The following is a 22,375-nucleotide window of genomic DNA, read 5'->3' as shown; positions in this document are numbered from 1 at the left end:
ACACTTTAAAACACACACACAGACTTTCGGAACCATTATGGAAGTGGGGGGAAAAGAACAATCTCTTCGGTTAATTTATGTAAAAAGGCTTTCGCACGGTACAGAACAATGGGAAAAGCGATTTTGGAAAACATTTTGGCAAATACTGCGCTCCTGGCCAGGCCAACACACTCGCTAACAGACAATAACACGTAACGCTGGACCGTTGCGGGCCGAACTAGATCTGCAGGTTGCGCATGCCTCCATTGATGCCGCCCTGCTCCACGTTCCAGATGACCAGCTGCCCGTCGACGCCCGAGGTGGACACCTTAGTGGCGCTGGACTTGTCGCCGGCGTACAACCGCACGCTGGTGATTGCGTTTTGGTGGATCGAGTCGACCACCGTGTCCGTGTTCTCCGTGCGCATGTTGCGATCCATCGACTGGAAGATCCTCATAGCGGTAATGCCGCTCGACTCCTTCTTCTGCGACTTGTCCAGCTTGCCGCTCAGCACCAGCTTTCCATCGGCAGTCAGGCTATAAAGCAGTGGCACGCAGCTGTAGCCGGCCACCACGACGGATGTGGGCGAGACCCACTCGCAGGACAGGAAGGGCAGATAGCCGGTGCGGCAGCGGATCACCGTGTTGCCATTCGTGGCGTCCGCGATACTCACACAGCTGTCGTGGCCGACCCAGCACACCTTGTTGCCGTCGCTGGAGAAGCTAACGCTGTTGATCCAACCGCCGCCAGAGGTCTGCGAGTTACGGAACTCGGCCATCAACTGGCCAAGAGGCTTACGGTTGCCCCACGGCGTCGGCGTGGGCGGCTCCTCAATGTCCTTGATAAAGGCCGAGAAGACCCGCACCTTGTAGTCCGTCGAGCCGGCCAACAGCAGGACGTTGTTTGGGTGCCAGTCTAGCGAAGTGACCGTCGAGCGGATCGGCTTCTTGATGTGCTTCGACACCCACCAGTCGTTCTCAGACTCGAAGTAGCACACGGAGATCAGTCGAGCGCCCGATCCTACGGCAAACTTGTTCTCCGCCGGCGACCACTTGACGCATGTGGCCGCCCGGTTGATGCGCAGCAGCACCAACGTTGGCTTCCACTTGCCATCCTCGCCCTGCGTCCAAACATAGGCGTTCCGGTCGGCAGCACAGCTCACGATCCGGTTGGTGTTCTTGGCCCAGTCGATGCCCATGACGCGGAGATCATGCTGGTTGAGCACGTCCGCCAGCTTCCAGTCGCTGCCCTCCCGGCTGTATATGTGGATCTCATGGTTGTTGGGCGATAAGGCAATCTCTGCGGGGTGGGTCAGTGGGTGAGTCACGGTTCCGGGTGAGTAATGTGTGGGCACTTACGGGTACGGTCCTTGTTCCACGCGTGGCAGGTGATGGAGGCCAGCGAGTTGCCAAAGGTGTAGGTTTCGGCCATCGTGGGTGGCTAAATGCGCTCGGAATGCGGAGTGTTCGTCCAACCACACACGTAGCTGCTTCGGTTTGGTTCGCCGGATTTCGGACTTCACTTCGCTGGGACCAAGTGGGCGTTGTTTCCGCTGGCTGCGCTTCGCTCTCGTTTTAATCGCGGACTCTGGGCCGTCTACACGATTAAGCTGGCGTTGCTAGGATGGATTCTGGGTTTCCCTGGGCAGGAGGAGCAAAGCGTTGTGGAAAAAACTCTTTGGAAAAGTAATGCACAAAATTAATCACCCGAAATTAGAGCTGGAACAAAAATCGATGATTTGAAAACATCGATATGTGTTTCAATAACTGAAAGCTTATCGAAATAATACCAGTACTTTGGAAGTGCACCAAAATACTAGATATATACCGCAGCTGATAGATTGGCGCGCTTTTCTATGGTCATACTGAACTGCGCTTGTAAACATATTTTTAATAACAAATTGGTCCTTAATTTTGTCAAGGAATCCAAAGTTAAGTTCTATATTAAACTGGCATTGTTCACATTTACTTAGCAATTGCCTCCGCGGAAGGTCGGCCAAGCAATTGCTCTCTACATAAACCAAACAAATTAATATTCAATGGAATCCATTTGCTCATCCTTGGAGACGCTGTTTCCCTGTCGGGAGGCGGCCATTGCCACCCTGGGTGAGCTGATAGGAGACTCCAGGGAGGCCTATCCCTCGGCTATTTACCTATTTGGGCACAGTGGAACCGGGAAAACAGCTCTGACCAGAGCTTTTCTCAAGGAATGCGCAAAAAGGCAGAAAGTCCGTACCGCACATTTGAATGCCATCGAGTGCTACACCACGAAAATCATGTTGGAGATCCTGCTTGATTCGCTGGCACCGGAACAAGGGGATTCCCTTAAGGCGGACAACATGCTGGATTTCGTGGAGCAGCTGCGTCGCTGGCATTGCGCCTCGGATTCAAAGTCCTTCCTAATCGCCGTGGATAATGCTGAACGCTTGCGAGACATGGATGCCAATGTGCTGCCCGTTCTCCTTCAGCTACAACAGCTTACTAGCCTCAATCTGTGCGTTATCCTCCTGTCCCAACTTCCCTTCGAAAAGTTTTACAACAAGACCGGCCTGAGTGAGGTCATTAGTCTTCACTTGGCCCAGTACAACAAGGCAGAAACGCAGCGGATCCTGGGATCTGATTTCGCCCAGGTGCGAAGTCAACTACTGGACCAGTTTGGTCAGGATAGTAAGCGCCTGGAGATTTGCAAGGAAGCAGTGACGGAAGAATTTTACAACAACTACCTCAATCTATTTCTGAGCGTCTTTTACAAAGCCTGTCGCGATGTTCCGGAGCTTCAGTTGACGGCCAGGAAGTGCCTATCCATTTATCTAGAGCCTGTACTGGATGGATCTGTGGAGGCCACGGATGTGTCCCGACTCTGGCGACATATAGCCGGTCCTCTGCGTTCCGCGCTCACTCAGATTTATATGCGTATAGAGAAACCGCCCGAAGAGGCCGCAGATTTCACCACCATAGAGGATCAGAGCGTTCGCAAGATGGCGCAATCGCTGGAGCTCCCCTACTATGCCAAGTACCTGCTCATCGCCGCTTTTCTGGCCAGCCACAACGCCGCCAATCAGGACAAGCGGTTATTCGTCAAGCACCACGGCAAACAGCGCAAGCGGATGCAGACTGTGAACGCCAGAGCCAAGGTGGGTTATTCAAGCTAGCAAGGATCCCGTTCTTCACCTTTGTTCTAACTTTGCCAACTCTTTGCAGACCTCTGACAAAATGTCCACCACGCTGGGACCCAAATCCTTCACCATCGACCGACTGCTGGCCATTTTCTATGCCATTCTGGAGGAGAAAGTGGGCCTGACCTGCAATCTTCTCTCCCAGATCTCAACGCTAGTGCACCTCAAGCTGCTCAGCTTCGTCTCCGGCGAACAAAATATCATGGATGGCTCTGCTCGGCTGCAGTGTACCATTGGCCTGGAGTTTGTCCTACAGATTGGTAAGGTTGTGGGCTTCAATGTCCGCCAGTATCTCTGCGACTTTATGTAGGCCATTTGTTTCAGTTTTTAAATATATTTAATAAATAGTCCGGTACATCGCTTATGTGTATGGTCTCCGCCAGTCTGGTGTCCCGACTGCGCAACTGCATCAGCCCGTTTCTTAGCGTTTTTTCGCTTAAAACTAGTGTATAGGGTACGCCCAGCATATCCGATTCCAGCAGGTGTTCGGCTAGATGAGAAGCATCCTTGGTCGAAGCAAATCCACTGCCTTGACAGAGGCGCAGACCCGCGTGGTTAATAACATGCTTCAGGTGAAGACAAAGATCGGCCAAGTCCTTCGACAGCTCGGAGTCGCTTTCTACACAGGCAATTCCACATTGGTACGGCGCCAAGACGCGATGTAGAAGCAGGGATTGCTCATTTCGACCATGATCACAGCCATCCAAGAGAAGCGCTTAAATATAGATGATATAGCAATGTATAAATATTTTATAATTAAGACCTTTTACCGCAGGTGGCAGTTTCCAGCCCAATCACAGATCGTATGACAGTCGGTTGCACAGATTCGCCTGTTCGCGCATCGGGCAGACGAAAGTCCTTGTCGTCTTCAATCCTCACCAGACTCAGTTGTTCCACGGTCACTTCTCCCGCTTCGCCGTAGCTCGACCGAATGTCGATGGCTTGATAGTTTTTGGGATTGAGATCCTCGCCTAAATCGCAGGCAACAATGCGGTATCGACTGGGGTTCGACGACAGCCGCATCCACCAGATCTTGCTCTCGCGCTGCATGTTGTAAAAGTGCTCCAGGGCACGATGTGGTTCCACCAGGAAGTCTGTGGTTAGGAGTAGCGAAGGCGACTTTATCTCGAAGAGGGGATTGCGATGGGCAGAGGAGCAAGTGCTCTGGTGCTTCAGAAGAGTGGGGCATTTAGCTTTCCGGGGATGATCATCTAGGAGTTTTTGGAAATTTGTACGGAATTGCTGGCTTTGGGGGAAGGAAAAACGCTGCTGGTTGGATGTTGAACTGGATTCGCTGGTGTCCCCCAGGTGAGCAGCCAGGGGTCGCAGTCGCAGCCAGTGCTGTTGTAGTAAGTTAGCATACTCCCTTCCATGAGAGAGTAGTTCTAATTTGTTGTCGTCCTGGCTGCGAAAGAAGCCAGCGGAGGCCAAAGACTTGAAGCACCGCTGTAACCGGCTCATTGTTCCAGCGGAATGTTGCCCGGCGGGGAGACGTAGTAGTCCTCGTCCGTAACCTTGGCGTTCCGGAGCACTTCCGCCCGGCAGTCGCCTTCGGTCACCTGGTCGTTGCGTAACTGGAGCTGCTGCTGCTCCAGCACCGTGTACAATGGACGCACGTGCTCCGTGTCAATGTGGGCTATCTTGTCCGCGAACTGGATGCTGCTCTTCAGCGTGGCCAGGGCCCGTTCGCTATCCAGATCCACTAGGGACAGCCGCTCCAGCAATTGTATGGTTTTCGTGTCGATCTCGATTTCAGAGGAGCTGGTGTCGGGAAACTCCGTATCCACCGGCGTCTGGGGAACCTTGGTGGGATGCGTCAGCTGCTTAAAGTCCAATTTATTGGCCTTTTCATTCGCTTTAGTTGCAATTTTGCAATAAAAACGTTTACTCAACAGGCGCAACATTCTCACAGGCTCACATTAGTGATGGAAGTAAGAATTCAAAAGTAGCCAGATCTTATTGGAAAGTAGATAGAAGTGTAACAAACAATTTTGAACTTTTAATTTAACTATATTGAAACTGTTGTCCTTTAATGAGCGTTTCTCTATAAATTAACAATATGTTTTTTTTTCACACTTTAAGGAATACCCGTATAAGTATTTTGGAAATAATAGCTATTTTCACTGATAAATAGAAATCGGGCTAGAAAAACTTATTTGGCAACACTAGCTCAAAACATGAATCGATATCGGCAGACTTATCGCCGGTTGTTATCGGTGCACTTCCATCACTGTTTCTCGGCGAGCATTTTCGCTTTTCGTGGTTTTTCTTTTATTTTACCAAAACAAAGCCACAATGCCGTACGCCAACCAGCCGTCCGTGCAGATAACCGAGCTGACCGACGACAACGTGAAGTTCGTCTTGGAGGACACGGAGCTGAGCGTAGCCAACAGCCTGCGGCGCGTGTTCATCGCGGAGACGCCGACGCTGGCCATCGATTGGGTGCAACTGGAGGCCAACTCCACGGTGCTCTCCGACGAGTTCCTGGCCCACCGCATCGGCCTGATCCCGCTGATCTCCGACGACGTGGTGGAGCGGCTACAGTACACCCGCGACTGCATCTGCCTGGACTTCTGCCCCGAGTGCAGCGTGGAGTTTACCCTGGACGTCAAATGCAGCGAGGAGCAGACGCGCCACGTGACCACCGCTGATCTCAAGTCGAGCAACGCCAAGGTCCTGCCCGTGACGTCGCGCAACCAGGGTGAGGAGGACAACGAGTATGGCGAAAGCAACGATGAGATTCTGATCATCAAGCTGCGCAAGGGGCAGGAGCTGAAGCTGCGTGCCTACGCCAAGAAGGGATTCGGCAAGGAGCACGCCAAGTGGAATCCCACAGCGGGCGTGTGCTTCGAGTATGACCCCGACAACTCCATGCGACACACCTTGTATCCCAAACCAGATGAGTGGCCCAAGAGCGAGCACACCGAGCTGGAGGACGATCAGTACGAGGCGCCCTACAATTGGGAGGCCAAGCCGAACAAGTTCTTCTTCAACGTCGAATCTTCCGGCGCCCTGAAGCCCGAGAATATCGTGGTTATGGGCGTGCAGGTACTGAAGAACAAATTGTCCAACCTGCAAACGCAGCTCAGCCACGAATCCCAGAACGATGCACTGGCCGTTTGATATATAACAAGTTTATTTTAAGTTTATAAAAGATTGTCCGCCTAATCCTTGAACAAGCTGTCTATGTTAATGCCCACGCCCGCGTCCTTTTTCGCTTTGGGTTGAGCTGGAGAAGATGGCGACTTGGTCTGCTGGCTTTCCACAGCCTCCTTGAAGTCACTTAGTAATTGGGTCTTGGATTCGGCGTCCTGTTCGGGCAGGGAATCCTCCGTGGAGGCCTCCAGTCGGGACTGTTGGCGCTGCTCGGCCAGAAGGTCCAGAGCGGTCTCGTAGATCCTTTGCTCATCCAGGGCTCCCTGTGCCTTCAAGTCCTGGTAGATCTGGACAAACTGCTGCGACTGCGTGCTGCGCTTGTGGTCAAACAAGGATATCGTTTCCTGGGGTTTATTCTGCTTGTGAAGCTTCCTGTCGAGATATGTGGAAACATGAGAAATTGAAAAAAGCCGGATCTTTGTAGATTACATACGCTCGCACCACATCCTCGGCATAGAATATATTGCGCACTGGGATCTCGGGAGCGGGTCTGTCGAATCGGGGCTCCAGTTTTGGCGGAAAAGCGGCGTAAACATCGTACCAAATGGGTTTATCTTCCGTTTTCATGGCTCCACCACGAAGCAGACCCTGAACTCTGCAAGAAATCAGGTTTTTAGAATAGGGATGATATTATATCGATGTGTAAGTACCTTGTGAAGATGGTGCCGATCTTTTCCAGCCTACTTTGGGCCATTTTATTAAAGTTTTAATTGATTTTAAGGGAATTTTTAATAAAATACGATTACGACATGCGTTGTAGGTATTATCGATAATCAGCTGCTTTAAAATCGACAGCTTCAGAGTTGCCAAGGATTTCATTTTGGTTTTCGTTTTGCAAAACGGCAGTGTGGTAAAACGCGTTCATAAAAAGCTAAATTTCTTAAACTTTATGTATTAAAAATAAAATATAAATTGTGAATGAACTTAAAAAATAGCATTTCTCGTCCTTGTGAATACCCCTTGATAAATACTTTAGTTTTTACTGAATTACAAAGTTCCAAGCGATATAAAATTGAATTAAAAAATTAAAAGGAAACCTTAATTTTATAAATATGTAATAGAAAATTCTTTATATTTTAAGTACAGTTCAGAAAACTGAAATTAATTGGTTTAAATGTTTCACCCTATCGCAACTAAAAGCATTTGGTATATACGAATTTGGGGGATTTCTGTACTAGGCGTTTTTGGCATTTTCTAGTAAGTTAAATGTACAGTGGTCACTCCGAAATGGTGAAACAATTTAAATATGTCATAAATTCATGTTGTTTATTGTAATTTTAACAAAATATACTATTACAAAACAGGCGGTACCTTGACAACAAGCAATCATTTTATTTGAAAACTGATCAAGTATTTGAAGTAACGCAATGTTTGCTATTTCGGGAGACCACTGTACGTGCTCTCTCGCTCGGTTTGTTGTGCCTTGTAGCTACATACTTCTACATACTCGGCTGCGCTAGACTTAAATTCTCGCACTTTTCTGTTGGTTTCGTAGTAAATGTTCGCATTTCGCTGTTAAATCAAAGCAAAACAATCGAAAAAAACGAGAAAAAACACCTAATTGGATAACAAATTGAATAAAGTTGAAATGCCATTATAAAGTGCACTCTAATATCGTAAACAAAAGTGTTTTGATTGTTTGTGCAGGTGCAAAATCGATCTAGTGAACTGAAAACTGCCCCCAAAATCGGCCGAGTTAGCGCATTATTGCCCCGATTGTTGTTATTGGAAAATGTTGTTCGTTTGGGAAAATTGTGCCATCGTTTTTTCGTAGTGTGTGCGGCGTGTGTGTGTGTGTGTGTGCGTGTCGAGTGTGTGTGCCAGTAAATTAAGTTAATTAAAAATTTAGCTAACTCTCGATTTTGCCGCCCCCGCCATGAGTAACTACCATCCGCATTCGCATCCGCACGCGCTATCGCATCCGCATCCGCAGCAGGTCCAGAATCAGCTGCTCAATCCTCTCCAGAACCAGTTGCCGCCCACGCAGCGTCACAACCATGCCACGCCCACCCCTGGGGCAGCCTCCGCCTCTGGAGCATCATCCTCATCATCATCCATCCTGATGGCCCATCCTCCACAGCCGCTCATCAGCAACTCGCTGGCCATCCGCCAGGAGATCCAGCGATTCGAGAGCGTCCACCCATCGATCTATGCCATATACGATATGATCGATCTGCTGCCGTTAGCCGATGCCCGGATAGCCCAGTCCATCCGGGATCATGTGGTCTGCATTGAAGGTGAGTGCCTCTATAAGTCGAACTACTTTTAGTGTTTATCAAGAGGAGGGATAGAATCCTATAACTCTGAAGTTCTCTGTAGTACTACCGTTTTTTAGCGGTTTTAGGTATAGAATTTCGCCTATATGATTATGATTGACTTGTATTGAAACACATTTCTCACCAATCAAAGTGTTTTGCTTGAACACCTGTTTATACTTCGTTTTTGCATATACTATGGGCAGTTATATTTTCTATTTAATGGCAATTAACAGTTTAATTATACCATTTTAAATTACGAAGATTTATATACAACACTTAAGCAGTTGTTGTTTAATTAAAATTCGTGCTTTTCCTCCTGTTAATAATAAGTTTCGCCATAACATTTTTATTATCTTTTTGCTCTCAAATGTAACATTAAGTGTTAATAAATCGTAAGCTTCTTAAACTTTAAAGCAAATGGACTATATAGTAGTAGTAAGGTATAGTTTTGAAGGCACTGAAAATAAACAATTAATAGAATTGTATTTTTTTCTTAAGGTTTTTATCATTGGACTTTTATAAAGCGACTCATAGCACACTCATGTTATGACTACTTTAAGTTGCAATCAATTCAAATATTAACATATTATTATTATATTTTGCAAGTTTATTGACCATTAAAAATCCTTGTCTTGTAAACTCTTTACTTTTGAATTTAGTTTAAGTGTAGATGGTTTTTATGGGAGTTTCAGAGGCGTGTCTCTGAAAACATTAGTGTACAAATCTGTTATAAATAATGCATACAAAGAGAGATATAGGTTTCGAAGTCAGGAAATGGTACGAAACCATGACTTTGGGAGGACCGACTGAACTCATTGAATGTCATGTCGGGAAGAACGGATGGCAATCCTTTGATTAAACATGTTTATCGCTGCAATTGTATCCACACCTTCATTGTTGTTCCTTATCGGCAGCGTCTGGACTTGTGGTTGCCTTTGTTTGGAGTGCTTTATGCTAATCTCTGGCCGAAAATCTATGAGGCAACCTCCTCATCAACCCCCGTGCGAGGATTATTGTTGCCAAAATGCCCATTCAAGCGGACCGGGGCCATTGAAAGTGTTGTCGCTCGGGCCGTTGTTGTTCTGTTCCTCGAAAGAAAGAGCTTCGCTTTTTGTTTAAAACAAGCTTTTCTGCCCAATTTTCAGCGTTTACTCGGTGTGTGTGTGTATGCGGGGCCTGAAATTTGATGCCCTCTTCCTCTTTGTGGCAGCCACCAAAACTGAAAACTGAAAACCGTTCACGAAATCAAACCCGAAAACCGGTTCTGAAATGGTTTATTAGAAAATCTCTGGCAGAGGCAGCAACAACAAAAGGCTCACCAAAAATGTAAACAAAATTGTCAGAGGCAGAGGCAGAGGCCTCATGCTCATGAATACACCATACCATGGAGCACATTCTGTATCGTGCAAACCAGATATGAAACCCGAGAATACGATCTCGTAAACCGTTTTGCACGCGACTTTCTTATTGGCATTGACCCGCAACACGAGCATTTTCGATCGGCTGAAAATGTATATCTAACCAAACAGAATGCCGAATACCGATTCTAATTCGCTGTCAGCGTGATGAATGATGTTTTCGTTGGACTCCTATTGCCGTTTTTCCCGTTCCAAATGCTTATTTATAGGTTTCGGTAACGGTCTCTACTGAATCGAGAAGGTCAAAAGTATCTAACTTGGAGATGAACAAAAATAAATAAAAGAATTTGGTTGCTCTCTGTTCGTTAACCCTTCCCGTTTTATGTCGCTGATATGGGGATTATGGAATAAAGAATCTTACAGCAGCTTACCGTAAACAGATAAAAGGTTTTAAGAGTAATAAACCTGAAAGAATCGACATAATCTCAAAACTTGTTATCGTATTTGGTCAAGAACTTGAACTAAGCGTTCCATTAATATTTTTGTTGCTTGTGACTCATTTGTATCAGTTCGAGTTTTAAAACACATTTAAATGCTTGGAATGTCATTGAACTTTTTTGCAAATCAAAGTTTATGTATTATTTACAGCTTTCACTAAGTTATCTTAGTTATCTTCCTGAAAATAAATGTTATTATGAATACTGCTTTACATTTAGGCAGTTTTTAAATAAATCAGAAATTAAAGGAATTGCGCAGATGCTTGTTTTTGATGTTTGTAAACAAGAGGGTTAAGGTCTAGGTATTTTTAGACAAATTTCAGCAACAATAGATGCTTAAATATTTGTGTAATCTAATGGCTATTGTGTGTGACTACATGTGCCATCTAAAATTAGCATATGAAGCTATGAATTGGGTTCTATAAACAATAGACATGCTGTGCATTAAGATTCGCTTCCACTATTCATACGTCTTCGTCAGAACATAAATAGTTAATTGATTACACGATATCAGCATATCAATGGCAATATTACTACAGATTGATAATTGTATTGGGGGGTGTTCAATAACCGCTGGACATAAATAACCTACCTGGAATGCTCGTTCGCTTTCCGCGGTGTTTACACAAACACAAAGGCGTGTTGTCTGTTTGTTTGTAAATAGCCAAGTAATAGCCGGCCCTATATACAACAAAAAAACAGGCGCAATAACAACAGTCAACTGAAATGCCGTTGGCGGCAGTGAAAAACAAATTTCCTCTCTTATCTCAAATGGCTTGCGACTCCCCATTAAAGCGATTGCAATTAGCCCCAAACAAAGTTTTTGTCGGTCTACCCTTTCGAAAAGTGGGTCCATTTACTCGTTCTCAAGATGACTCATCTTTCTATTCATTATTTTGTCATTTAAATATAAATTGTTTAATAAGTGGACAAATATTTTGTGAAAGCTAATGGGAATTTTTTAGTTGACAGCGTTTATGTGCCGTTCCCGACCCAGTTTTCATTATCTTACAATGTATTCTTTCTGATTGTTATCTATTTTTCCATTTAATATGGTTTAATTACTTGGTATTCCATACTACTCTTACCCAAAGAGTATTATTTGATTACTATATATAGTTTTTATTTATTTGTTGTCATTAGGGTTCCTTATCTTTCTATGGCATTTAATTGTGTTGCTATTGTCAATAAATCCATTCATGAATATTTTTAAAGGCATTATCATTGCTTACCTAACAAAACAGCTTTACATTTTCTTATCTTATTTTGAATAATTATTACCGAGAGCTGAAAGCACAGACAGGTTATTCCTAACGTTGGTACCTGCCCTCCTATTTCAAATTGAACAATCTCATCTCAACTTGTGACCTCTTATCTGTCGGCGGTTTAGCTCGCTGTCTTTATTGCCGTTTCGCTTTGGGCAACGTTTGTTTATGTTCTTTTAATTGTTAAATAATATTGACAGTCGGACTTTTGAGGGGACTGTTTGCCACTGTCATTGGCACATTACCTTTTCCTTTTTATTATGTTTTTTTTTTCGTATTTTTTGAATTTCTGTTTGATATGGCTTTTTGTCTGTGTCATTCGGAAGTGGAAATTGTTTGCGTCGATACGCTCGAGAGCGTGACATGGAGATGCCATTGGGGCCACAAATACATGTATTAACCCACACAAACATGTTGTCAGAACACTAGAGAAAAATGCGAGTTAGGGCCTGACTACTAAATAAGTAAATATTGATTATAGCTGATCAATATTAAAAATGTCGTATATCATGCTAATAATTTACTATTAAGTTCATGATTCCACTGTTACCAAAATGGTAATATGTTGTTTGCTTGTCCTCATGCTGAACTCAAAGATTGTTTCGAATCTAAAACGTAATTATAGCTTAACATGAGAAAACGATCCCATATAATCTAAATTAATTTAAAGAAACCTATTAACTCTAATATAACTCCGTTATAACAAATCAAGTCAAATTTTCAAATAGGAAAATTTTAATTTAAAAATATGATATGATGAGACAACCTAAGAGTATAAGTTAATACATATGTCAAAAACACCGAAATTCTATTTTATTCTACATTCCTTAGAAATTATTTTTTTGATCATTCCTATGGGAGCTAAAGGATATTGTTGTTCGGGTCGTACCGACTTATACAGTATCTGCAATAGAAATAAGACTTTTGGAAAGGTTTAATCCCGGTAACTTCAAAACTGAGAGACTAGTTTGCGTAGAAACAGACAGGACAGACGGACGGACATTGCTAAATCGACTCGTTTAATGATGCTGATCAAGAATATATATACTTTAAGGGGTCGGAAACGTCTCCATCACTGCGTTGGAAACTTCTGACTGAAATCATTGTACCATCTGCAAGGGTATACAAGTTATTGATCCTTAAAACAATATACTCTTATCATTATCATTTTTAATTCCAAGTTCGTATAGCTTTCTAAATTCTGTTAGACAGAAATTGTTCAATGTTGCCAATCGCAATGGGTATATTAAAAATTCAATTCCAATCGAACTTTTGAAATTTTTTTCAGTGCTCCAGAGCGGATTTTCAAATATCAGCGACACATGTGCAACCGGCAGAGTGGAAGGCATGCGTGTCCGTCGTCTGCCCCCTCCACATTTCCATCCCCCTCTTGCCACACTCCCCTTAACCCATCAAGTACCCGTTTATTTTTAAAGCAAATTGCATTAAAAATATCTTGCACTTTGCTTGCATTTGCTATTTCAATTGCAATTGCACAACACGTCGTTGTTGCTGTTATTCCGCTAAATTATTTTCGTTCTCAATTGACAGCAAAAAGTCGAGACAAAAGAAATGCCAAATCGGAAGAGTTTTTGCGCTTTTGCAATTAAGTCATAATATCTCCCAATTTGGTTGACGCTGCCGAGTGATTCACGAATTCGTGATGGGTGTATAGGAATTTATCATTTCATTTGACTGCGGGCGTCTCCATTGTAATACAGTGGATGAAAAAATCAACAAGGCACTTTAAATTATAAGATAAATAAATAAACAAAATCCATTTTAATCTGAAGAGCCCTACAGCTTTGATTCACACCTGAAATGTAGCCTAAGTAATCTGTAATAATGGTCAGCAAAAAGCCGTTAAAGCCTGGTATTACCGCTATTTCCAGCACAATATTTCTTTCCAAAAAAAAGTGTGCCAACAAAAACTTAAATTTGGAAATTTAAGTGTGTCGATTCACCGCGCTTTGAGTTTGTCAATAAATTATTGACTGCGCTGCTGGCATAATTATTATGCGAAATAAGATATACCGTTTGATAAATTCACTATTGGTTTATTGGAATTAAGATTGATTACCGTTCGATATGCCATTACCAACGACTTTGCCACTGAGCTTGGCCATTTCCCAGAAGTAATCGGCCACATCGGTTACGAACTTGGTGGATATGTCCTGGAGTTTTTGACCGGTAAGCAGGGTCTTGTATTGCGAGTCGGTGAGACCTGTCTCAGATTCCCTGTTCAGTAGTAGGGGGGATTCCTTGAACTGCAAAGACGATGTGCAGGAATAAGTTTTATATTTAATTAAAATAAAGTAGCCGATAATATTACCTCTTCAAAAACGTCCCTCCATATTTGATCCTTTTTGTCCAGATCCTTCTCAGCAATGGCTTGATTTAGGCGTGTAATATAAAGACTAATGTCCTGGAATCGCTTTGTTTGGGGATTCAGAGCGGTCTTCACCTCGGTGAAATAGGCGATCTGAGAACGGAACAGGGAATCCAGGAGGTGGACTGTCTCCTCCTTGGCCTGCCTCTCCAAATCCCTTTGCAATGGATCATCGGAATTGAATAGATGTGGATTAGTTGGTTTAGCAGTTGCTACTAAAAGCTAAAGAACAAAATATTACATTTAATTAAGTAATCCTAAGTGAGAGGGTTGAGCTTTCCTTACCTGGACCAACAAAATTAAGGGAATATATTTCAGCAGCATTTTTTGAGATTGTATATATTTCAAGCTTCCGAACTCAATGAATGGTATTTTTAAACTAATTGAAAATAATAGACTTGCTTTGATTAGTAGTGGGATGTTCGATTCTCTCAAATGGGTGATAAGCTCCCGAGGGTTTCTCTGGCTTGGGGAATTTCGTAGCGCTCTCTGGTCGCCCAGATGATAACATATTTTTCCCAACAAATGTGAGAAATCCAGGTCGTTTTAATTGCGACTTAGAAAAAGTTATTGAGACACGTTTTTGGAAACAGTGAGAGCACATTGTCAATTGATCTGTCTTTTTATTGTCAAGGTCTGTCTAGCTGCCTGGGTGGTATAGCACTCGCATGATTCTGTTATCAAGTACCTAACAAACATTGATGCAACCTTGCCAAGGGTATGGTTATAAATAACATAAGTTGGCATACACAAAACAAATATTTGCCAGTAATCAGGGTATCTGCTGCCATATGCTACGAGATAATAATATAATTCAGTTTATTGTTAGTATTTGATGTTAAAGGACTAATTGCAATAAAATAGGGGTTTTTAACAACGAAAATAAAAATGGGAGGCTTTTGTTTTTATAAATAGGATTAATATTTTTCAAAAAAGCTAAAATTAATGTAAAAATAAAATAAAAATTTGTATATTGAACTCATGAAATTAAAAATAATTAATTATTAATTAATATTTTTAACTTAATTTATTAATTAATTAATTTACTATTATTTATATTTTTTATAACTTATCGGTCATTGATCCCTGTCCCAAACACTACATCATTTTTGTTAATGTAAGTTACATTTTACATACATTTGAGCACCAAAAAGTATGCAGTGAAATGTTAACAGTTCATTTCCTATAGAGCCTAGTCCAAAATTAGGCTATGAAATTCTCTTCAACCTAAAACAGCTTAAATTTTTACTTGCCCAAAAGTATGCCTCCTTTTTTTAAAGTATGTAAGCTACTTTGGATATGTTAGTTTACACACCCTATTAAAGGGGAAAACACGCCGTTAAATAATAGAAAATGGTTTATTATTCATGTGACTTCATTGCGAATGTACCCAAAAAATCTATAATCGAAAACGTGATCAGCTAGTTGGCCTAATCAACTTAGGCAAAAGGAAATTCTATTATAAGCTTAATCTGTGTGATTAGATTAACCAAATTTGTGGTGTGTTTTTGCGTGTTTTTCACCTGCTGCTGACCAAAATAATAAACTGATCGCACATGGTTTATGGCTCCCACGTTTTTAACCACCGCCAATTGAATGCCGCATTTAAATTGGGAAAATAGGTTAATTTTATTGGGCATTATAATTAGTTTCCTCCCGTGATAATAGCAATGATATCAGCCAAAGTGCGATCTCCGATCAGTTCGTTGCAAATGGGGGTGGCCTGCTCACTGACCCAGGAGGCCACGAAGTCGGTGTTGTCGTTGATCGTCAGGGTGACGAACTCCTCGATGACCTCGTTCAGTTTGCGGTTGAAGATGCGGTACTTGGACAGGTTCTCGATCTGCGAGTTGACATTGCCCACCGTAGGGTAAATCAGGATATCCTTCACGCGCAGCTGGGACGTGAAGACACCCAGCGAGTAGCTGATCCTGCCCTGGATGTTCAGATCCTCGAGGGCAAAGAAGGCGCCACCAGTGCGCTTAACGCGGTAGCCACTGCCCAAGTCCAAGTCGTAATCGGTGGTGACATTTACGCTGGGAAAGTGCAACTCGAAGGTTACGCGACTCCTGAGCACCTCCATTTTCATTGATTTAACCTCGTACTGATCGAGGCCCTGCAGCACAAAGTCTTCGACTCCAAAAGTTCCACTGAACTCTCCAGAGGTGAACTCGAAGGACCTTTGGGCAGCCTTCATGGGGGCCATCACGGGAATTCCATGTTCTGGGCTTCCCTTTTGTAGGACTCCTCTAAACGCCTCCATTCCCTCCACAATCACGCTTGAAAATGAGCGGTCCTGGGCTGTAAAAACGTACAGGATTATTAACTCCTTTAGATTTAGTCCTCTGGTTCAAATCTCACCTGACAAAGGTTCGGCTACTTCGGCACCCTGACAGCTGCCCAGAGCCAAGATAAGTAAAATCAGGAACACAGACTTCATGTTTAATTAAGCACAACACTCTAGTTAGCCTCTCCAGCAAACGAAATCCACTAGTCGAAGCCTAGCAAAGCCTTTCCTCTTATATAGGAATACGTCCATTGAGATAAACTATCTGTACACAAAGAAAAAATCAAGTGCCTATGGTTGATTAACACGTGTTGGTGGAAATACAACTGCCATTGGTGTACACAATACATAATAAGTAGCCCCTTTATAGAATTATACACGAATAAAAACCTTTTTTCTATAAAAATGTGTATATTTAAATCAAAATATTTAACAAACTGATAAATTTAATCAAAAATATTAGGGGTACTTCTATTACCATTACCTTCGAGATATGGCCTTCATTGTTCGGAAAATTCTATAAAAAAGCTTTAAAATGTAATCCATTTTATTAGGTTTATAAAACCTATTTTAAGCTCTCATAAATCCAGTGGTTTCATAACTAATTATTTTATTTTTGATTTATTTATTTATTCTCCGGTCAAAATGAAATTCTACATTATCTATATAACTATTCATTATTTAAACTATGTTATGTGTTTGGAGTGAAATATTCTTTCTGTGTCGTTACTTAAGTAGCCTGATTAATCGGCAAATAATTTGGCAAAGTGTTTTATTGCAGATAAGACACAACTTAAGATTAGACCGCCTTTGAAATAAGACCATAAGTGATAGGTGTTGTAAATGTTTAGGTTTTAAAAAACTTTAAGTATTAAAACTTAAGTATGTGGCTGGATCCAGACAACCCGCTGGAAAACCTCCCCGCAAACAAAAGGCCAGATGACGAATACTTGATTCAAAACGGTTGTTTAATGACCGATGATTTGTTTACCACTCGAGCTCGGGAGGAATGCAGACCTCCTTCTCACCGCCCTCACCACCGGAACCGGAACCGGAGATGACATCGGCAAGGCTGACGTCGTCCAAGACGCTGTTAACCGCGGGCAGGGCAATGCTCTCGATGGTGTCGGCAATCAGATCCTCGTTCTCATTGATGGCCAGCTCCACGGCCTCAGCGAGGTACTCGTTCATCTTCTCGTTGATGCTGCCATCGCCCAGGATGCCCTCGATTTCGGAGTCAACCTCACCCAAGTGGGTGCGCACCTCCAGGGACTTGAGCTTCAGGTTGCCGCTGAGCACGCCCAGGGAGTACTTAAGGGTGCCCCAGATGACCATGTCCTTGATGGCAAACTTGGCGTGACCGGCGCCGATCAACTTGATGGTGAATCCGTACTTCTTCAGCAACACACTCAGATCGTAGTGGGTGTCCACGTTCACGTCGCGGAAGGTGAACTTGTAGGTGACCTTGCTGGTCAGGGCGTTGACCTTCATCTCATCGATGTCGAACTCATTCAGACCATTGAGGCGGAAATGGTCAATGGTTCCCTCAGCCTTCAGCGCGCTGGTATCGATGTTAACTTCCTTGTGGTCAATTCTCAGGGGAGCCATAGGCGGAATGCCCAGTCCGGTGAAGCCACAGGGCATCTGCTCCTGGATTCCCTCGATCAAATCCACAATCGAGCTGGAGATCGATTGGGTAGCTAAGTGTTCGGATAAGATAAATAACTGAGAAAAAACCATCATCTGGAATACTCACCAATGGGCTGACCCACGGAAGCCGCCTTGGCAACGGCCACAAAAGCCAAAAGAGCCACAAAGATTTTCATTATTGCTTTGACTAGAAGTCCTACCAACTGATCGTAGTACATGCGGTATTTATACTACTCAATCGTCCGGTCGCACGAGTCGCTTTTTATAGACGATCCACCTTTCAGGTGGGGTGGTGTGATAAGGGGGCTTGGTACCCGAGTGGGATTTGATTAGCCACCGCTCATTCGATCGATGCCCTATTGCTGTCTTATCTAGGCCACCGATTCCCCGGTTGGCATATTTTTTAATTTTAATGATTGGTTATATATACATTGAGGTTCTTATCCCAAGGAAATTATGAGATCTGCCAGGCGGATAACAAGTTAGATAGTTTTTGCTCAAACAAAAACATACCCTGAATGGTCGCGTGATCAAAGTCTGTTCGGGGCGTGACTCGATTGATAATGGTTCACGGTTGAAAAAGTTTTTGATTGGAAAACCCTTTTTTAAGATTAGTGCAGACCAACACGTTTGCATTTTTCCAGACATCTTATCTCAGCGATTTTAAAAACTCTTTTGGACCATATAATTGTATTTTTAACTAATTACTTATTTACAGGTTATTAACTACTTAAAAGCTATCTATGGTTCTTTAAAAACTTTCCGTTCATATTTATTTTAAGGACACACAGGTGTTAGAAACAAACAAGAATATTTTTAAGGTATCAATATTGAGGTCATGCAGGTGTTAGAACTGAAGAAAAATGCGTCAAAATCCAGAGTCAACAAAACACCCATAATGATAATCTTCTTCATAAGTTTATTTCGGATTGAAATCATCCGTGCACTTCTGTGAATCTAAAGTCTGCGAAGTTTGCTTTTTGATTTACAATCTTACTGTTTTCGAGTGCATTGAGTGGTTTATGGCCTTATTTAAAGGACTTACGGATGGAACTATTAATAAACAATACCAGACGGTCAAGTTCAGATGGCTAGCCAAATACTCTCTAAATGAATTATGGGCCCTAAAGTTTCTGCCAGCCCTAGCCCAACACAACGATCAAAAAATGATTACGCACGTGATCCAGCTCGAACTATAAAATCGTAATCAAAACAGTAATACCATAAACCACTTTGTGAGAAGCCTAAAAGATTTTGAAGAGTACCAGTCAAGTCGGTGAAGCTTGGGTGACAATTGAATGTACCCCCAATTGAGTGATACGAATCAGTCAACAACGGTAATCCGCGGACACCTGCATTGACGCAGTTTTACCCCCGGTAGTCGGGTTATTTGCCTATAATCCCGGCAAAGATAGGCAATATATATATTTGTTAAATGATTTTGACACTCGATTGGCCAATTGGCCAAAGAGATTAGGCCAAAACAAGGCACTTAAGCGATACAAGTGTGCATTTTGCTTTGTGTTCTGCCAAACCAATTGCCGAGTGATTGAATTCTTTCGCGTTAAGTGTTACGTTCAGTTTGGCTAATCAGTACAAGACGATTAGCAAGTGTATGTTAACCCGGTCAAGTGATTCCCGCCTCCTCGCCCATCCAAAATCCCCAAGTTTTGCTATAAAAGCCAGTGGCCAACTGGAACAATCAATAAGGTGGCCATATAATGAAAGCTATCGTTTGTGTTTTTGTGGCCCTTTTGGCCTCCGTTGCAGCCTACGATGTCCAACTGCTCAGCGAGGAGCAGTGGAACCAGCTGGTGGAACGCAATCGTAAGTGTTCCAAAGCCATATCTTAACCAGATGGTACCCTAATATAGCTGTAATCCCCCTGTAAAATAGCTGCCAAGCCCGATACTCAGGGTCTGATCTTGAATGGTTCAGCCAAGAAGGCCATCAAGGGCTTGATTAGCCAATTGCCCTGCGGCTGGCCCCAATACGGAATTCCCCCACTGGCACCCTATACCAATGCTGATCTGCGCATCCACTTGGCCGAGTCGGTGGTTGAGTGAGTAACTGATAATCACAAAATCATATCTGTTATCTAATTGGTATCCATAGTTCACTTTTGCAGTTCCTGCGCTTCCGTTTCGATGGCCTCGAGGACATGGAGATCAAACAGCTTAAGATCAGCTACACCTTCAGCAAGAAGGTCAAGTTCCACTTCAAACTACCCCTGCTGAAGGCCAGTGCCCACTACTTGGATACCGATACCCTGGTGGACATGCTGAAGCAAATGGGATTGTCTGTGCGCTACGAGAGCTCGGGTCCCTTGTCCTTCAGCCTGATGGATCTGTCGATTCAGGGCGAGTTCAAGTACAAGATGCCCTTCATCTTCGGTTCCATCAAGATCTACAAGTTCAGCTGTGTGGTCAGCCTGGGTGGTGTGTCCTCAAACATTGGCGGTGTCATGGGAAGCGGAAGGATCAACGAGTATATCAACGAAATGATCGACAAGGAGGTGCCGGCCTTCATCAATGGCAACCAGAAGCAGATCAGCGCCAAGATCGAGGAGATCTTTGTGCCGATGGTCAATGCACATCTTACTGGTCACAAGATCTGGTATCTGTTCAGTCTGCTGAGCGCCACCACTGGCACGTGCAACCCCACCCCCGCCCCTTGGCTGGCCGTGGAGTCCAGAAAAATAGACTAGGGCAGACACCACCACCATCAATAAAAAGCAATTCAAGCCAGTCCACGATCTACGTTTTAATTAGTCCCCCATTCTACCTGCTATCTCCGCTCAGTATCACCTTTTCGGCGTTATCGGCCGGGATGGATTTCGGTATATAAGACTCTGGTCGGGGGTTAGCCAATTCAGTAGCAAGTTTAGTTACTAAAAGCCACAATCAACCATGCGTTTTCTGGTAGTCTTGGCCTGCCTGGTGGCCGTTTGTGCCGCCAGCACTCTGCCCAACAAGGTGCAGCAGCGTCTTCTTGAGATGGCGGATCAGAATGGTGACATTGATCTGTTCGTGGAGCCCGAAGTGGGCGTAGAAGGTGAGACTAGGCCGAAAGTTAGGGAAATTTATATAATATAATTATAACTGACTGATAATCGATAATAATAACTTTCTGTATTTCAAAAAGTAATCAAATTTGAATGACTACCTAGTAACTTGTACAACTGAACCATTTTTTAAAGGTGTACAATTTTTTTTGTATAGTTTCCTTATTGTATACTGTAAATAAAGTAGAGATTATTTTTGTATGGTCCAACGTTAAGATTTTAGTGAAATGTAAATGCATATTTTAAAGTTAGTTAAGAATATCGAACTTAGGTGTTGTTTAACCAATGATATGGGTTAATAACTTAAAATCGAAAACCATTCCTTAGTTGCCCCCCAGTTCATTGTGTCCTGGCAGGCGCGTCGCTTCATCCGCAAGCTCCAGAAGCAGATGGAGTGCGGATGGCCCCAGTATGGCATCCCAGTGCTGGCCCCTCTGCGCATCAACGAGATCGACCTGGACTTCAAGAAGGGCATCTTCGAGACCGTGAACAACGTGTTCCGTCTTAAGGTTGCCGGATTGGATGACTTCCAGATCAAGAAGTTCAAGCTGAACGTAATCACCAGCAAGGTGACCTTCGATTTCCTGTTCGAGAACATCGATACCACCGCCCAGAAGTACAGCACCGACACCGTGATCGATGCCCTGCGTCAGTTGGGTCTGTCTGTGGAGTACGAGGGATCCGGAGAGCTGTTGTTCGACCTGATCAACCTGCGCATTGCCGGCACCCTGAAGTACAAGCTGCCCATGCTGTGGGGATCCGCCAAGATCACCTCGCTAAAGACCACCATCTCCCTGGAGTCCGTCACTTCGGACATCTCTGGATTCATGGGCGACGGCAAGATCAACCGCGCCATTAATAGCCAGCTGGAGAACATCGTGGTGAAGGCCATCAATGACAACCAGGATACCATTTCCGATACTATTGAGGACGCCATCGTGACGCCAGTGAACAAAGCCCTCAAGGGCAAGGACTTCTGGACCGTCGTGGACCTGATCCTGTCCAGCAGCGATGGTGAGAGCGAGGACGATCCGATTGTCGTCGATTGCGATCCCGCTGACGATCCCTGGGCCTAAGTTCAGAGACGGGCGTCAATAAACACTGGTCGATATATTCAATCCTTGGTCTACTTTTGGGGGTTCTTTTTTTAAGAGGCCACCCACACTTAACTTTTATTTTCTGTTCCCAATTCCAATATCATTTAAATATTAGTGCTATAAAACTAAAATCCTTGAATTAGAGAGGCCAATCGTAAATTTTAGTTTTAAGCAAATTATTTCGATTTTAAAATCTAATG

General features: G+C 43.6%; 12 protein-coding genes across 12 annotated transcripts in view; 5 read left to right on the top strand and 7 right to left on the bottom strand.

Moving 5' to 3' along the window:
• Positions 1–24: 24 nt before the first annotated feature.
• On the bottom strand, positions 25–1,752 carry LOC119546869 (actin-related protein 2/3 complex subunit 1A-B). Its single transcript, XM_037853475.1, has 3 exons — positions 1,686–1,752; positions 1,338–1,619; positions 25–1,278 (listed from the first exon to the last, which is right to left on the bottom strand). The coding sequence occupies exons 2-3, from the start codon at positions 1,408–1,410 to the stop codon at positions 218–220; spliced, it is 1,134 nt and encodes a 377-aa protein (XP_037709403.1). The 5' UTR covers positions 1,411–1,619; positions 1,686–1,752; the 3' UTR covers positions 25–217.
• Positions 1,753–1,843: 91 nt separating this feature from the next.
• On the top strand, positions 1,844–3,464 carry LOC119546868 (origin recognition complex subunit 5). The gene is made up of 2 exons (XM_037853472.1): positions 1,844–3,112; positions 3,180–3,464. Exons 1-2 carry the CDS (start codon positions 2,018–2,020, stop codon positions 3,462–3,464), a joined length of 1,380 nt encoding a protein of 459 aa, XP_037709400.1. The 5' UTR covers positions 1,844–2,017.
• An 8-nt stretch (positions 3,465–3,472) lies between these two features.
• On the bottom strand, positions 3,473–4,639 carry LOC119546870 (DNA polymerase subunit gamma-2, mitochondrial). Its single transcript, XM_037853476.1, has 2 exons — positions 3,925–4,639; positions 3,473–3,869 (listed from the first exon to the last, which is right to left on the bottom strand). The coding sequence occupies exons 1-2, from the start codon at positions 4,613–4,615 to the stop codon at positions 3,475–3,477; spliced, it is 1,086 nt and encodes a 361-aa protein (XP_037709404.1). The 5' UTR covers positions 4,616–4,639; the 3' UTR covers positions 3,473–3,474.
• Positions 4,582–5,096, bottom strand: LOC119546871 (glutamyl-tRNA(Gln) amidotransferase subunit C, mitochondrial). Its single transcript, XM_037853477.1, has one exon. It carries the CDS (start codon positions 5,056–5,058, stop codon positions 4,612–4,614), a length of 447 nt encoding a protein of 148 aa, XP_037709405.1. The 5' UTR covers positions 5,059–5,096; the 3' UTR covers positions 4,582–4,611.
• A 273-nt stretch (positions 5,097–5,369) lies between these two features.
• Positions 5,370–6,330, top strand: LOC119548490 (DNA-directed RNA polymerase II subunit RPB3). Its single transcript, XM_037855765.1, has one exon. The coding sequence runs from the start codon at positions 5,450–5,452 to the stop codon at positions 6,275–6,277; it is 828 nt and encodes a 275-aa protein (XP_037711693.1). The 5' UTR covers positions 5,370–5,449; the 3' UTR covers positions 6,278–6,330.
• LOC119548491 (probable 28S ribosomal protein S23, mitochondrial) lies at positions 6,273–7,106 on the bottom strand. Its single transcript, XM_037855766.1, has 3 exons — positions 6,961–7,106; positions 6,744–6,905; positions 6,273–6,682 (listed from the first exon to the last, which is right to left on the bottom strand). Exons 1-3 carry the CDS (start codon positions 7,002–7,004, stop codon positions 6,319–6,321), a joined length of 570 nt encoding a protein of 189 aa, XP_037711694.1. The 5' UTR covers positions 7,005–7,106; the 3' UTR covers positions 6,273–6,318.
• Positions 7,107–7,764: 658 nt separating this feature from the next.
• The window catches only part of LOC119548690 (centaurin-gamma-1A), a 57,073-nt gene continuing 42,462 nt past the window's right edge, over positions 7,765–22,375 (top strand). Inside the window, exon 1 of the mRNA XM_037856152.1 lies at positions 7,765–8,547. Within this exon, the coding sequence (XP_037712080.1) occupies positions 8,187–8,547 (361 nt within the window). The 5' untranslated portion in view covers positions 7,765–8,186. The remainder of the gene's footprint in view (positions 8,548–22,375) is intronic.
• Positions 13,725–14,506, bottom strand: LOC119548697. Its single transcript, XM_037856161.1, has 3 exons — positions 14,363–14,506; positions 14,021–14,299; positions 13,725–13,955 (listed from the first exon to the last, which is right to left on the bottom strand). Exons 1-3 carry the CDS (start codon positions 14,399–14,401, stop codon positions 13,755–13,757), a joined length of 519 nt encoding a protein of 172 aa, XP_037712089.1. The 5' UTR covers positions 14,402–14,506; the 3' UTR covers positions 13,725–13,754.
• LOC119548696 lies at positions 15,682–16,569 on the bottom strand. The gene is made up of 2 exons (XM_037856159.1): positions 16,439–16,569; positions 15,682–16,378 (listed from the first exon to the last, which is right to left on the bottom strand). The coding sequence occupies exons 1-2, from the start codon at positions 16,515–16,517 to the stop codon at positions 15,723–15,725; spliced, it is 735 nt and encodes a 244-aa protein (XP_037712087.1). The 5' UTR covers positions 16,518–16,569; the 3' UTR covers positions 15,682–15,722.
• LOC119548694 lies at positions 17,312–18,263 on the bottom strand. Its single transcript, XM_037856157.1, has 2 exons — positions 18,121–18,263; positions 17,312–18,064 (listed from the first exon to the last, which is right to left on the bottom strand). The coding sequence occupies exons 1-2, from the start codon at positions 18,230–18,232 to the stop codon at positions 17,352–17,354; spliced, it is 825 nt and encodes a 274-aa protein (XP_037712085.1). The 5' UTR covers positions 18,233–18,263; the 3' UTR covers positions 17,312–17,351.
• LOC119548692 lies at positions 19,706–20,764 on the top strand. Its single transcript, XM_037856156.1, has 3 exons — positions 19,706–19,841; positions 19,911–20,076; positions 20,130–20,764. The coding sequence occupies exons 1-3, from the start codon at positions 19,736–19,738 to the stop codon at positions 20,719–20,721; spliced, it is 864 nt and encodes a 287-aa protein (XP_037712084.1). The 5' UTR covers positions 19,706–19,735; the 3' UTR covers positions 20,722–20,764.
• LOC119548691 lies at positions 20,885–22,196 on the top strand. Its single transcript, XM_037856155.1, has 2 exons — positions 20,885–21,068; positions 21,406–22,196. Exons 1-2 carry the CDS (start codon positions 20,924–20,926, stop codon positions 22,152–22,154), a joined length of 894 nt encoding a protein of 297 aa, XP_037712083.1. The 5' UTR covers positions 20,885–20,923; the 3' UTR covers positions 22,155–22,196.

The sequence above is a fragment of the Drosophila subpulchrella genome, chromosome 2L (assembly GCF_014743375.2).
Source record: "Drosophila subpulchrella strain 33 F10 #4 breed RU33 chromosome 2L, RU_Dsub_v1.1 Primary Assembly, whole genome shotgun sequence".
In the NCBI taxonomy this organism is placed as follows: Eukaryota; Metazoa; Arthropoda; class Insecta; order Diptera; family Drosophilidae; genus Drosophila; species Drosophila subpulchrella.
Note: the sequence above shows the minus strand (reverse complement) of the source record. Positions and strands in the feature narration are given on the sequence as shown.